Below are 14,049 nucleotides of genomic sequence, written 5' to 3'. Positions count from 1 at the left end.
CAGGGGGGAGCGCGGGGGAGGAGCTACCAGACGCGGCCAATCAGCATCACAAACGCGTTTTGTCCCCTGCGCCGCGCCGTCGCGAGCGAGGAGCGACTGAGGGAGTGGAAAGAGAAAAGCCCGGCGGCGTCTTGCCTTCCTTAAAAAAAAAAAAAAACCCCTTTCCCTCCCCCGCCCTCCTACCCCACGTGACGCCGGACACCCAATGGGGTTCGAGCGCCGCCGCACGGCGGGCCAATCATGAGCGGCGGGAGGAAGAGGAGGCGGCGGCGGCGACGCCGCTGAGGGGGAGGAAAGGGCTGTGAGGGGAAAACAGGCCGAGCCGCGTCGGAGGCAGGCCGGCCGGGCGAGCGAGGGGAGGAAGGCGAGGACGGTGCTCGCTGCCCGCGCCGCGCTGGCGCCGGGGGACCCGCCCGAGATGCCGGTGCGGAGCGCCTGCCGCTGCCCTCCGGAGGCCCCGGGAGGAGCCTCGCCCGCCGCCGCCCGCCTCGAGCCGCCGCCGCCCATCAACACGGCGCAGCCCGGCGTCAGCACCAGCCGCCTCTACAGCGGCGCCAAGTTCCGCGGGCAGCAGCGCTCCAAGGGCAACGCCTACGAGGTGGAGGTGGTCGTCCAGGTCAGCCGCGCGGCAGGCAGGCAGCGCCGCCCAAACCCCCCCACGCACCTCTCTCCCTCCCTCCCCCACCCACCCACCCACACACGAGGACTGCGGAACTCCCTGCCTCAGGAGGCAGCAGCGCCGCCCAAACCCCACGCACCTCTCTCCCTCCCTCCCCCCCCCACCCACCCACACACGAGGACTGCGGAACTCCCTGCCTCAGGAGGCAGCAGCGCCGCCCAAACCCCCCCCACCTCTCTCCCTCCCTCCCCCCCCACCCACCCACACACGAGGACTGCGGAACTCCCTGCCTCAGGAGGCAGCAGCGCCGCCCAAACCCCACGCACCTCTCTCCCTCCCTCCCCCACCCACTAGGACTGCGGAACTCCCTGCCTCAGGAGGCAGTAGCAGCCACCAGGCCGCCCACTGTGGTTGTGTGAGGAGAATGCCTAGGGGGCCGAGGCCCCTTCGCCCCCCCCCCACCTAAGAGTTGAGGGAGCCCCCACTAGGACTGCGGAACTCCCTGCCTCAGGAGGCAGTAGCAGCCACCAGGCCGCCCACTGTGGTTGTGTGAGGAGAATGCCTAGGGGGCCGAGGCCCCTTCGCCCCCCCCACCTAAGAGTTGAGGGAGCCCCCACTAGGACTGCGGAACTCCCTGCCTCAGGAGGCAGTAGCAGCCACCAGGCCGCCCACTGTGGTGGTTTGAGGAGAATGCCTAGGGGGCCGAGGCCCCTTCGCCCCCCCCCACCTAAGAGTTGAGGGAGCCCCCACTAGGACTGCGGAACTCCCTGCCTCAGGAGGCAGTAGCAGCCACCAGGCCGCCCACTGTGGTGGTTTGAGGAGAATGCCTAGGGGGCCGAGGCCCCTTCGCCCCCCCCCACCTAAGAGTTGAGGGAGCTAAGCCCCCCGAAATTCATTCAAATGGTGTGTGTGTGATGGGTTATGTGGGGCAAGGCTTACCTGGGAGGGGGACCCCCCCCCCATTTATATTTTTTTCAAGTTGACAGCCCTGCCATAGCAGTATCGCCCCCTGCACCTGCTTCCCTTCTCTGGCTTCGAAAGAGGGTCGGGCAGATTCACCCAGGAGAGGAGCCATCGGTGGCTACTAGCCACCATGGCTATCCGTGGCAGCAAATGCCTGCCAGCTGCAGGAGGGGCTCTTGCGCTGGGGTCCTGCTTGCGATCTCCCCCATAATGGCCATCTGTTTGGCCCACGGGATGCTGAAGACTTGGTGTGCCTCTGGCTCTTCTTCTGTGTGAGGACAGGGCGCTGAGGACTAGCTGCGCTGCAGGCTGTTCTTGGCGTTCTTAGGACTCGGCACCCGGCTTCTTCAAATGGATGGCTTGTGGCAGATGGGAGGAAGGGTTTCTTCATGCAGCAGGAGCCGAAGAGTTTAGCTGGTGAACTCACTGCCACAGGTTGCCTTGACAGCTGACAGCCTGGGTGGCGTTTGAAAGGAGGCTAGGAAGGAGGATAAGGCTTGTAAGTTTTTGGCTCTTTTAAATTTGGAGGTTTAAGTATATATATGTTGGTGGGAAACTGTCATGTGACGACGGGCCAATGGCCGTAATAAATATCAATGCAATGGATAAGGCTTGTCAATGGGCATTGTCCAAAATGTTCTGCCTCTGCTGTTGGAGGCAGTGTGTCTCAGTATGAGCGGCTGGGAATCGCCGATGGGGAGAGCGCTCCGGCATTTAGGCCCTCCTTGCAGGCTTCTTATAGACCTCTGCTTAGCTACTGCGAGTGTAGGATGCTGGGCTGGACGGGCCACTGGCCTGATGCATCCAGGTTTTGAGATTTTTCTCCCTTTTTGTTACTTTGCATGGCTTGCATTTTATCGAGCTCAGCTGCCTCTAAAAGATGTCTTCATGAGCAGCTTTTCTGCTCTCACTGCCTGGAATAGCTTCTTCACAGAGGCAGAAGCAAAGCTGAGTGCTAAATAGAAATACGTTTTCCCCGTGATCTTGGGACTGAGTGCGGTCCTCCGTTGGAACGGAATGTTTGAAGATTCAGGACAGATGAAAGGAAGGACTTGGTCACACAGCGCATAGTTAGACTGGGATCTGCTCCCACAAGATGTAGTGATTGCCACTGACTTGCATGGTTTAGGCAGTGGCTTGGATAAGTTGGTGGAGGTTAAGGCTGTCAGTGGCTATTGCTTATGACTGTGTAATATCTCCGGTATCAGAAGAGATGTGTCATTAAGTTCAGAGTGCTGAGGAACATGACTGGGGAGAGTGTACAGTTGTTCTCATTCTTGTGGGCTTCCCAGAGGCATCTGGTTGGTCACTGTGAGAAACAGGAACCAGGTACAATTCAACTTTGGTCTGATTCAGGAGGGCTGCTCACATGTCACTAGCGCAGCTGTGATGCACCTACTGCCCTCTGCCACATCTGAAAGAATGAAACCTCCCTCTCACCACAGCAGCTCTGCTGGTGTGGTGGTGGTTTATTTTTCAGTTTTATTAAAGCATTTTATTTTTATTCTGCCCATGTAGTACAAATGCACACATCACTCTATTTATAGTATTTATATGCCATTTTTCAGGGCAAAGCCCCTACCCCCAGCAGCTTACAAAAGACGATTACCCACATACATATAATAATAATATAATATAGCTTCATATGCTAGCAAGAACATTGTGCTCCCAAATGACTTGCAGTTCAATCTGCCTATAATGCTTCCAGTTACCTTCCATTCAGGGTGGCTTGCAACATGTTATGATTTTGTTTTTTAAAAATCCCCCAAAGACGGGGTCAACAGTTTTAAAAATCCTAAAGCTTCATAAAATAAAATCCTGTCAGAATAAAAATGTCTTCAGTGGTTGACAAAAACAGGAAAGGAGGGCGGACACACTTTGCAAGATGAATTGCCCCATAATTTGGGTGTAGCCACTGAAGGACCCTTCTTCTGGCCCCACCCAGCTGTACTCTCTCCTGCCCTCGCTGCATGAGATACAGAGCCTCTCCCTCTGATCTTAGGAGGTGGGCTGCCATCCTTCACAGACAGGCTTGCCCAGGAGCAGGTCTCAGTGGGAGTGCTTGCTCCCAAGCATACAGTTGTAGACCAGGTTTTTAAAGAAAGGTGTGTCAGCCCTATGTCTTCCTTCTGGAAATTCTACAGTATTTTGCTGCTACTAGGATGGGTAGAGGGGCAGTCTTCTCCCTCTCACTAAATTGGAGATTAATTAATCTCAGGGAGCTTGAAAAGGTCTTTGTCACTTGGTACTGCAAGAGGTAAACTGGGTGAGGAAGTAGTTGAAAGAGTAATGGGGCTGGAAGTGATGCTAGGGTACCCGTTACACATTTAACTTGGAATATCTAAAGCACCGCCCAATAAATGCATTCTTCAAGGATGCCACTCTAGTAGTCCTCCATGGCTTGGAGTTTTAATGGTTAATTTTATCTCTGTTCTGTTCTCTCTCTTTTTGGTAACCTGGAGATCGTGGTGTTAAGCAATATATAAATTGTTGAAATAAAATAAATAAGCTCTCCATTTCTCTAGTGACAAGATGTGTGAATGGCCCTTACCCATTCTCACTTTAGGCTATACTCACTGGCATGCAGCCCTGACCACCCACCCACATACTGCCACATGTCACCTTTGGGGTCCAGTGAAGTCAGTAGAACTTAACTTCTGAGTAGACATGTATAAGACTACATACATTGTGAGCTACAAATCTTTTGCCTTGCGTCTGGTTCTTGCTATATGCTCACTAGGTGGTGGTAAGGGAGAGCTGGTTCTCTCTGAGCCTGCAGCTAAGTGGCAGGGCACATGTTCTGTGTGTAAAGGCACCCAGATTCAATACCCAGCATCTCTAGGTAGGGCTGTGAAAACCCCCTGTCTGAAATCCTGGAGAGCCACACCCAATCAGTGCAGATATTGCTGAGCTCAGTGGACGCGGACCAGTGATCTGACTTCCATATGTTCCATGCCATGAGGAATTAAATCTTTCTTTCTAGTGGATAGGCCATTGCACAGTACAGACAGCCCCCCCATTTACACACATTCGATATGTGTGTGACCTGTGTATATGTTCATTGCACCAAACCCAAAGTGACCCAGACACGTTGTAAAGATGTCACTGAAACGTCACTAAAAGGGCAGGGCATTTGCATACTTTTTCAGGGGGTTCCAGTTACTGTATACGTGATTTCACTGACGCACGCAGAGCCTTGGAACATAGCCCCCGCGTAAATGGGGGGCTGCCTGTAATAAAGCTGTGTTCTGCATGGAAGAGACCTCAGATTCAATCCCGGGAACTTCTTTATAGGGAAAGATCCCTGTTTGAAATCCTGGAGAATCGAAGCCAGTATATATATATATATATAACCCATTGTTAATTAATGGTCTGACTCTGCATTAGACAGCTTCCAGTGTTGTCACTTGCAAAAATGGGGATGATCCTGACCTATAATTTCTGGTTGTTGTAATAATTAATTCACACTAATCACTTTGAATGCTCAAAAGTGGTGTGTAAATGAGTATTTATGAGAGTGGCTTTTGTTTTATTTCTCACCTTCCCAAATAATAAGATCAGGCCAGTAGCCCACCTAGTCCGGCATCCTGTTCTCACAGTGACGAACCAAATCTCCATGGGAAGCCTGAAAGCAGGAGCTGAGTGTAACACCCCTGTCCCTGCCTGTGATTCCTAACAGCTGGTATTCAGAGAAATGCTGCCTTCAACAGTGGAGGCGAAACCCAGCCATTGTGTCTAGTACCACTGATAGTCTTACGCTTCATTAATTTGTCTAATCCTCTTTTAAAACCATCCACAATGTGGCCCTCACAGCCTTTGTGTGAGTGAATTTCATAGTTTACTATGTGGAAAAATTACATCCTTTTGTCTGTCCTGAATCTCTCAACATTCCAACATTCGGCTTTCTTGGATATTCCCGGGTGTTAGTATTACCTCTATCTAATTTCTCAATGCCATGCATAATTTTATACACTTCTGTCATGTCTCTTTTTAATCACCTTTTCTCAAAACTAAAGATCTCCTAGTGTTGGAACCATTCCTCAGAAGGGGGTCACTCCATCCCCTTGATCATTTTGGTTGTCCATTTCTGAACCTTTTCCAGTTCTACAATATCCTTCTTGAGGTGAGATGACCAGAACTGTACACAGTATTCCAAGTATGGCTGCATCATCATATATTTGCATAGTGGCACTGGCATTATATGTCAAATGAAGGGATTTTTGCCCCAATTTGCTTTTTTTACAGGGAATTGCTTTTACTGTTTTAGTGTCCATTCACTCAGATTGGAAATATCTTATTGGAGTTATCTGCAATTCCTTCTTGTTTTAACCACCACGGACAATTTGGTATCATCTGCAAACTCACTTCTATTTCTAGATTTTTTCCTGAACAAATTAAAAATTATGGGTCCCAATAGCAATCCTTGAGGGACTCCACGTTATATATACCCCATTAGGAGATCTATCCATTTATTCCTACTCTCTGATTCCTATTTCTTAACCAGTTACTCATCCTCAAGAAGACCTCTTCTCTTCTAATTCAGTGCCTGCCAAGCTTACTCGAGTGTCTTTCGTGAAGTACTTTGTCAAAAGCTTTTTGAAAGTTTGCAGTGTCAACTGGATCATCTGTGTGCTTGTTGACACTCTTAAAGAACTCTAAAAGGTTAGTGAGACATGACTTAACCTTTGTAGAAGACACACTTGCTCATCTTGACTCAGAGGCACCTAGTGTTATCTTATAAACACTTACATAGGAATGTGCTCCTCAAATTCTTTCCTCTTCTTTTGCATCCCTTATTATCTGCTTGTATTTATTTCGCTAAAGTTTGTATTCCTTTCTAATCTCTTCATTTGAACAAAACTTCCATGTTCTAAAGAACACATTCCTGCCTCTACTAGCTTTTTTAGCATTGCTCGTTAAACATGCAAGCATTCTCTTGGCCCTGGGTGATACATTTCTTGATCTGTGGTATAGATGAGCTTCTAATATTGTGGTCTTAAACAACTCCCAAACATTTGGGGTAATTTGACCCTCTTGACTTTCCCATTCAATTTCTTTTTTACCAATCTGCTCATTTTGGGGAACTTTCCTCTTTTGAAGTTGAATGATCAAGGGGACAGTAGCATGTTGCCAGGACAAAATTACTCTTAGGGCCTGGTATCACCACCCACAATGATTCTGTGGAAGAATCTACTTTGGCCTTTCTGAATTCCTGTCACATATCCACAACTCCACACAGTTTGTGTTTCTGTACAAGCCCCCAGGCTCAAACTGGGGGTGGTCAAACTCTGCTTGTGAGTTTCCTAGAGTTCTCTGGCTTGCCACTGTTAAACATGGAATGCTAGGCCTAGTGATCCTTTGGTCTGATCTAGGAGATTCAGTTCTTCTGTTCTTGGATTACACATGTGCCGTTCTCTTCCTCCAAAGGGTTTGAAGTATGACTGTATGTGTCTCATGGGCAGTGTTTAGATCCAGACAAACAATACTATTGTTTCAGCTAGAGAGCTGTGGTAGTGTGACTTCAGACTGCTCTCAGGGGGTTGGGGTGGGGGGCTAAGCACAGACAAACAATGTCACAGTCTTTAAGGTCAGGCGCCGCTAATAGCACCCACTGGTCATTGTTTTTCATTGCATCCAGTGCTATATTTGTTGACAGGTCAAATTATGCTTTTATGTTTGGTACTTTCCAGTTCTGTTGCTGCTATGGCTTATTGATTTTTAAAAAAATTATAAACTGCCCTCTCATATAAAATCAAGGTGATGTACAACAACATATACAGGCAAAGTAAAACATAAAATACTGGAAAAACAATACAAAATGATTCATCATCTTGAAAACAATTAAGCTGAATAGACCTCTCAGCATAAAAAGGTCTTAAAGAGATGCCCGAAATGTCACAGCAATGATCCTTACTCCTCTATCATGTCCACCCAAACTTTTTTTTCTAAACTAAAAAGCTCCAAATATTGTAATATTTCATCACAGGAGGTGTGTTCCAGCCCCCTGTCCATTTTGAGAGGCAGAGACAAGGAGCAAAAAGCTGAATGGAAGCGTCAAGTTAATAGACACTTTCTAAGGCACTGAGTGGAGAGGACAGTGAAGTGTCTCAAGCTGTTGCCTTGACTCATCCTTTTCCTGAGCCATCTCAGTGAGTCTGTGTGTAGTCAGTGTGGCAGCCTGTAAATCAGTAAAATGAGTCAGTTTCCTAACTCTGCTGCCATTCCCTTGGAAGCCAAAGAACTGTCCTCTACCCCATTCTCCTTTTCCATATTAATGAAAGCCAGGGAGCATGGGGAAGCAGGATAACTGGTTTTAGTGCTGTGGCATCTCAAAATAGGGCTGGAAATTTCCTGGGTACCTAGAAAGCTGATGCTCATATTCAGAACACTTGGCATCCCTGTCCTTGTAGGGATGGTTCCCAAGCAAATGAAAATGAATCCTAACTTGCTGTTGCTTGGAAACAAGTAGTATTGTTCAAAAATTGCCTTTAAAAAGCTGGCTGAGAGACTTCACTGTTCTCTCGTTCTGGAGGGTTCCTTTGAGTGGGGGATCCCAGTGGTTCTGTAGGAGCAGCCAGCAACTTGTATCCTATGACTCAAATTTGAATTGGATACATGCTTGGAATTAGATGTATTCATAGATGTGGGACATGAGAGCTGTGCAGGGGCAGGATACCTCTGAATACCAGCTGATGGAGAGTAACAATGGAGGAGGGATGTTGCCTGCAAGTGCTGTTTGTGGGCTTTCTGGAGATGGCCACTGTGGGAAATAGGGTGCATAGATAAAAGAAACTCCTATTACCTTCCCTCTGTTTTGATTCGTCTTCACATTGAGACACTAGGAAAAGCAAGTGATGCATTAGTACCACTTGAGTTTGTTGGTGTGCTGATTGTTTTTTAACTGGTCACAAAGTCATGGGTGGTTTTCTGCTTTGTCTTCCAGCACGTGGACATGGAAAACTCCTATCTCTGTGGATACTTGAAGATTAAAGGCCTTACGGAGGTATGTACTGAGGCAGAGTATTTTAGGCCAGAACTGATGATCTGTGTGTTTCATTCCTTTACAAAGCCCTCTCCTAACTTCCTTGCAAAGGTAAGGAAACTTGCCTGGGAGGGTTGTATGTGCTCATCATGTTCTTGCTTTGTTCACTTGCAGGAATATCCAACCCTTACAACTTTCTTTGAAGGGGAAATAATTAGTAAAAAGCACCCATTTTTAACGCGGAAGTGGGACGCAGATGAAGACGTGGATCGAAAACATTGGGTGAGTTCCTTGGGCCTAGCTGTGTGCCTGGGCTGTGCCACTTCAGGCTGCAGGTGCAGGCTCATGTAGTTGGCAAATTCCATCTAGGTGCTGGAAAGAAGGGTTCTCATTTAGTCTTCTCCCTTATTTGTTCCCTTTCTACAAGAAGGAATGTGTTTTAAGGGTAGAGGAAGAGTCCCTGGTAGTCTGAGGTGGTATACTTCAAGCACAGGTTTACCAGCTCAGTGAGAACTACACCCATCTGGACAGTGTTGGGCCTTAGTTTAACTGAATTAGGGCTTCAACTGAGGAACTGCTCTTGGTGACTTTGGTTGGTGGTTTGTTATTTTTTGCCTCCGGTCTCTAGGGTAGGAATTGGCAGCAGGTTCTGGACAGCTTCTTACCAGATGTGTCTGCGCCAGCTGAACACAGAAGGAAATTGACAAAGAGCAACTCGTAAAAGAAATGACACATAATTACATAGCTCTTATTTTAGTGTTATTTTTTGTTCTTACTGGCTGCCTTCTTGAGGAAGGCTGTGATGTCCCAGCTGTTTGGCGTGACTGAGGCTGAGTTTGTAGCTGCACGCAGAAGGCTGGGTTTTGTGGGAAAGATTGCAATTCTGCCATGATCAGCAAATAAAGAGGGTGGACAGGGAAGAGGGAACTTTGGCATCCTTCTCTGGAAATTAATTCCTTTAGTGGGTGGCATCCAGGGTCTGGCTGGTAGTGATTAGCTTGGCAGGTATTTGAACTTGTCTGGAGTCATGCAGCACACATCTTTCCTCCGGAATTGTAAGCACTGTGTGTCCCTTTTGCTTCTAGGGGAAGTTCCCAGCCTTTTACCAGTACGCAAAAACATTTAACTCTGATGACTTTGATTATGAGGATCTGAAGAACGATGACTTTGTCTTTATGAGGTGGAAGGTAAGTTCTTCATGTGCATTCACATAGGGTGTGTTGCTAGAGGGCCTGTGTGACAGTCTGTCACTTAGCGCAGGCACACCCCTAGAAGGTGTAGGGTAATCTATCTTATTTGGTCTTGCTGCCTAATTGGGTTGCTGCCGGCAGGATGGAAGGATAACACAAGGTTTCCTTCCTCCTCCACATCCAGCAGGGAGGGCAAACATCTCTGAAATTCCTCAGTATCGTGTGCAGTGACAGCATGCAGTATAGAATTATAGAGTTGGAGAGGGAGAATCATCCAATCCAACCCTTTCAGTACAGGAATCAGCTTGTATTAGACAGTCAGGCTTCCTGCACAGGACCCTACAAGGAAGGAAGAAGCCCCCTGCACCTCCAGTGTAGTCCTTGTTCTCTCTTGGCCCCAAGTCCAGAGCACTGCAGAGAACAAGAGCAGAGCAGCAGCACTCTTATGTCCCCTTTGTTGCAGTCAGGCTGCAGGGTTGTAGTGTCCCGTGAAGAAAATTGGTGGAGTTTGAACCTGAAATTTCCCCAGAATGTTTCCAGACTTTTTTTGTGTAGTAAACAAAGCTACAAAAATACATTGTGCTTTCACTTGCTGTACCAATATCTCAATTTTTTGTTCATAGTTAGAAGTAGATGAACAGAAATATTTGATGAAAAAAAATATAGTAAAGTAATACTTAATGTGTGTTAAATGCCATTTACTTTGAAATTATTTATATGGGAATATTTGTGAATATCTTCATTACTGGCAGTTCAGTTGCATTCACTTCCCTTGCACTGTTTAAATTTCAAAGAGAAGAAAACAAAAGCATGTTTTAATGTATTAACTTTAGTAAACCCAATGTGAGCTGTGCTGTGCAAACACTTAACTAGGGGCTGGTGCCTAATGAAAGCTATAACAGACCAGTGTGTGGGGTGTTCTATTTTTCTGTAGAAAAATGTCCAGTAGACATTTGCTGCAGTGAAAAAACTATCCCAGCTCCCTTCTAGCTTTTCAAAATTTTGTTAACTCTTGTGCAGGAACAGTTCCTGGTCCCTGATCACACCATCAAAGACATCAGCGGTGCTTCCTTTGCTGGGTTCTATTACATATGCTTCCAGAAATCTGCAGCATCTATAGAAGGCTATTACTATCACAGGAGTTCAGAATGGTAAGGGGCTGCCTCGGTGGAGCACTGGCTGGAGGACTTTCTTTTATTCTGCAGTGCAAGAGAAAAGGACGCTAAACTTAATAACTTTATTGTGGTAGCTGAAGGCCATGACACAGACAATATAAAATACAATACAAAACCTTTGCTTAAAGAACTGGAATCATGTATTGCAAGTGAGCCTATAAATGAGGAGCCTCCACAACCACATACAGTGCACTTCAATTTAGACCTCTGAATCTTCCTTACAATTTACTGCTATTTTGTCCTATTCCTCCTCCTAAACTTTCTTGCTGCCAGTGCAAAAAGAGTCACTAAGCATTAGACAACAGCCACTGAACCGTCTCCGCCAAGGAGAGACTGCTTTCTTGAACAAATAGGGGAGTTAGAAACATCTCCTAGGTTCTGTGTATAACAGGAAATATAATAAATAATAAAGAATGTCTTCTACTTGTGGTTGCCCACATACAGAGTCTATCTGCGTATGGGGTCTTGTTATAATGCCCATCCAGCACAGCTGAGGGCATTCCTTGGAAACGCAGCTCAGAAAAGGCAGATCTTAGTGAAACAGGCAAGAGGAGAAAAGGGCAACAGATTCTACCGGTGCTGGAAATGAAGAATTGGGAGTGCACTTGGAGAGTGCACCCAATTCTTCCTCTTCAGTGTGGCCCTGTGGGTTTATCTCTCCAGTGGTTTGAGCCAAGTGGGGAGGCCTGGCATGCTTAATTGGGGCTCACCAGCTGAAGGTTGCTCACTGCAACGTTACTGCTTTGCTCAGCTGAACTGGGACTGCTTAAGACATTGTGCCAAGGCAATCTACACGTTGGTCATGTTCAGACAATCCCATATTGGCCTAATAAGCTGAGATAGGAATGAGCCTCTTGCCTGCACTTGGTGCTCCTTCCTTCATGGTGCAAGCAATGAAACCAGGAACCCATGGTTACCATCTTCTGTGCAAGCCAGTATGTTAAAACTAGGCAAGAGTGCTGGGGCTGTTGAGCAGGGGTCTGCAGTGTGGCAACAAGTTCCCGGGTGTTAGTTTGAAAACTGTTGCCCTCATTAAGCAGAATAAGGGGTAGATTATATCATTAAAATCCTCTTTGCTTGTCCCCCCAGGTATCAGTCTCTGAATTTGACTCATGTCCCAGAGTACAGCGCACCCATTTACGAATTCCGGTGACAGCGATACCAAGAGTGGCGCCGAGAGATGGCCAGTGGGGCCAGGGGGAGAGAGAGAGAGAGAGAGAGCATGCTCTGTTAAGACAACTGCGATGTCCCTGTCAGGACAGGAGACTCCAGGCTCTTCTCCTGTCGGGCTACCGGACTGGTGTGAGAGCGTGAATGTGAAGCCTGAGGCTGCCGGAGCCTGACCCTTCCTCCAGCTGCGTGGCAAACTTGATACTTTAATCTGGTTTTAAAGCTACCATTCAAATGCACTTTTCTTATTGCACAGCTAGTCTCTTTACCACTGAAAACTCTTCTGCCCCTTTCGGAGGAGGAAATGGCTGCGCCCAGCTGGATTTCCTTAGAGTAGAGGAAACGTAAGCTGCTGCCGGCTTATGTCTCTCCGCACTTTGCTGTAGCTCGTGGGTTCTACTTAAGAGCAAGTCATCCACAGATGCCCTTTCCTTTCGAGCCTCAGCGTTGCATGAGGCTCCTGTGTGCATCACACCCAACTGCGGCATCCACTACGGGAAGCAGTTGACCAAGAGGAGGAGGGCCTAGCAAATCGCCCGTTCCTGTTGGCTAGCAAGGCTGCATCTCTCAGGAACACTAGCCAGTCACAGAGGCGTAAGCCGTTGTCTTGGATTGCACCAAGGGGGGAATGGCTAACAGGCCATCATAGTGGGAAACGTAATGATGCTTATGCAAAGTCTCAGATTTAAAGGAAAACCTTTAAGGACTTCGTACAAAAAAAGAGAGACAGAGAGCTATTTTTATGGCCATCCCCCCTCAAAAAGACTCAGTGGTATATGCAAATTGTGTCTCATTACATTTTTACCATGGCTGCTTTCCCTGAACCCCCTTCATGGTGAAAGCAGTGAAAAGTCAGTGTTGGTTGATGGTGGTGATCTCTCTGTGCAACAATCCAGCAGTGTTGACACCCGCTCATCCCAGCGTAATCGCTTAGCGGTGGTGTGAATATTCAGCTCCATGCACATGCTCCCGTTTCTCATGCTACAGGAAACATTTGATGTTTGCTATGATTTCTATCAGGGAAAAACCTCCTAACTCTCCATTAAAATAAACTGCTCTCCAAGGACTTGAAAATATTCGGAAACATAAGGCTTGTGTGCCAAATTTTGTGTGGGGCTTGTGTGTCTCTGGTGGACTAATACGTGTGTGTGTGTGAGAGAGAGAGAGAAAGAGAGAGAGTGAGTGAGTCTAAAAGTTGCTGGCCTGCTTAACATGGCACTCATCCGCAGAGGGTTTTCCCAGAATCATCTTGATTATACGTACCATTGGCTGGCCCAGGAGACAGAGGCAACTACCCTGGCACTTGGTAGATCAAGACTGTTGTACAGCTGAGCCTTTTGCAGAAGAATGTCCAGCTCTTTTCAGTTTTTCCTTTATGCCTTTGTAGGCACTTGTAGGATTTACAAGGCAGCTTAAAGCAGGTCTGTGTGCAAGGAAGGTACTGGTACTTTCCCCGGGAGTCTGCCCAAAGTTAAGGCTTACAGTGGCTGCCCCATTTGGGATCTGCTCTTGTCCTGTGACATTGCTGTCATTCATAGTGGCTTGGATTTCAGAAAATAGTAATGGCACTTGGGGCTGAGAGATAATTTCTCTCCTCTCTACATGCAGGGCTCTGTGTGCACTGCAATAATGAGGGAGCACAGGAGAAAGTGCAGATTGTTGTAAGCCATGTGGAAGTCAACTTTCAGTAATTCAAGAGCTAATTTCTACCCCCCCCCCATGGCTTTGATATGTTTGAAAGTGCGGGAAATGCCTAGGGACGGTTTGGAAGACAGAGTTGTACAAGGTTTCAGTGGTTGAGAGGAGGAGGGGATGGATTTAGGGTAGGACTAGTGGGTGAGGTAGTGCTATATGTAGTTCCTTATTTCCTCCTCAGCCGACAAAGGCAGACTATATTGTGCAAAAGAAAAGAAATGGTGTGCATGCTTGCACAGTTGACATCTGCTGTGC

The 14,049-nt window shown here is 47.4% G+C and overlaps 1 protein-coding gene across 1 annotated transcript; it reads left to right on the top strand.

The window, feature by feature from the left end:
* The first annotated feature begins 403 nt into the window (after positions 1–403).
* Positions 404–13,188, top strand: GID4 (GID complex subunit 4 homolog). Its single transcript, XM_081169755.1, has 6 exons — positions 404–616; positions 8,526–8,585; positions 8,739–8,846; positions 9,650–9,751; positions 10,775–10,905; positions 12,019–13,188. Exons 1-6 carry the CDS (start codon positions 419–421, stop codon positions 12,080–12,082), a joined length of 663 nt encoding a protein of 220 aa, XP_081025881.1. The 5' UTR covers positions 404–418; the 3' UTR covers positions 12,083–13,188.
* Positions 13,189–14,049: the final 861 nt, after the last annotated feature.

The sequence above is a fragment of the Podarcis bocagei genome (assembly GCF_964188305.1).
Source record: "Podarcis bocagei genome assembly, chromosome: 14".
Classification (NCBI taxonomy): domain Eukaryota; kingdom Metazoa; phylum Chordata; class Lepidosauria; order Squamata; family Lacertidae; genus Podarcis; species Podarcis bocagei.
This window is presented reverse-complemented; position numbering and strand designations above follow the sequence as displayed.

Excerpts from the sequence above, each read along its gene's own strand:
- GID4 (XM_081169755.1), top strand. The coding sequence starts at position 419 with ATGCCGGTGCGGAGCGCCTGCCGCTGCCCTCCGGAGGCCCCGGGAGGA. Across the intron at positions 617-8,525 it reads AGGTGGAGGTGGTCGTCCAG|CACGTGGACATGGAAAACTC; the intron begins GTCAGCCGCGCG and ends TTTGTCTTCCAG. Across the intron at positions 9,752-10,774 it reads TTGTCTTTATGAGGTGGAAG|GAACAGTTCCTGGTCCCTGA; the intron begins GTAAGTTCTTCA and ends ACTCTTGTGCAG.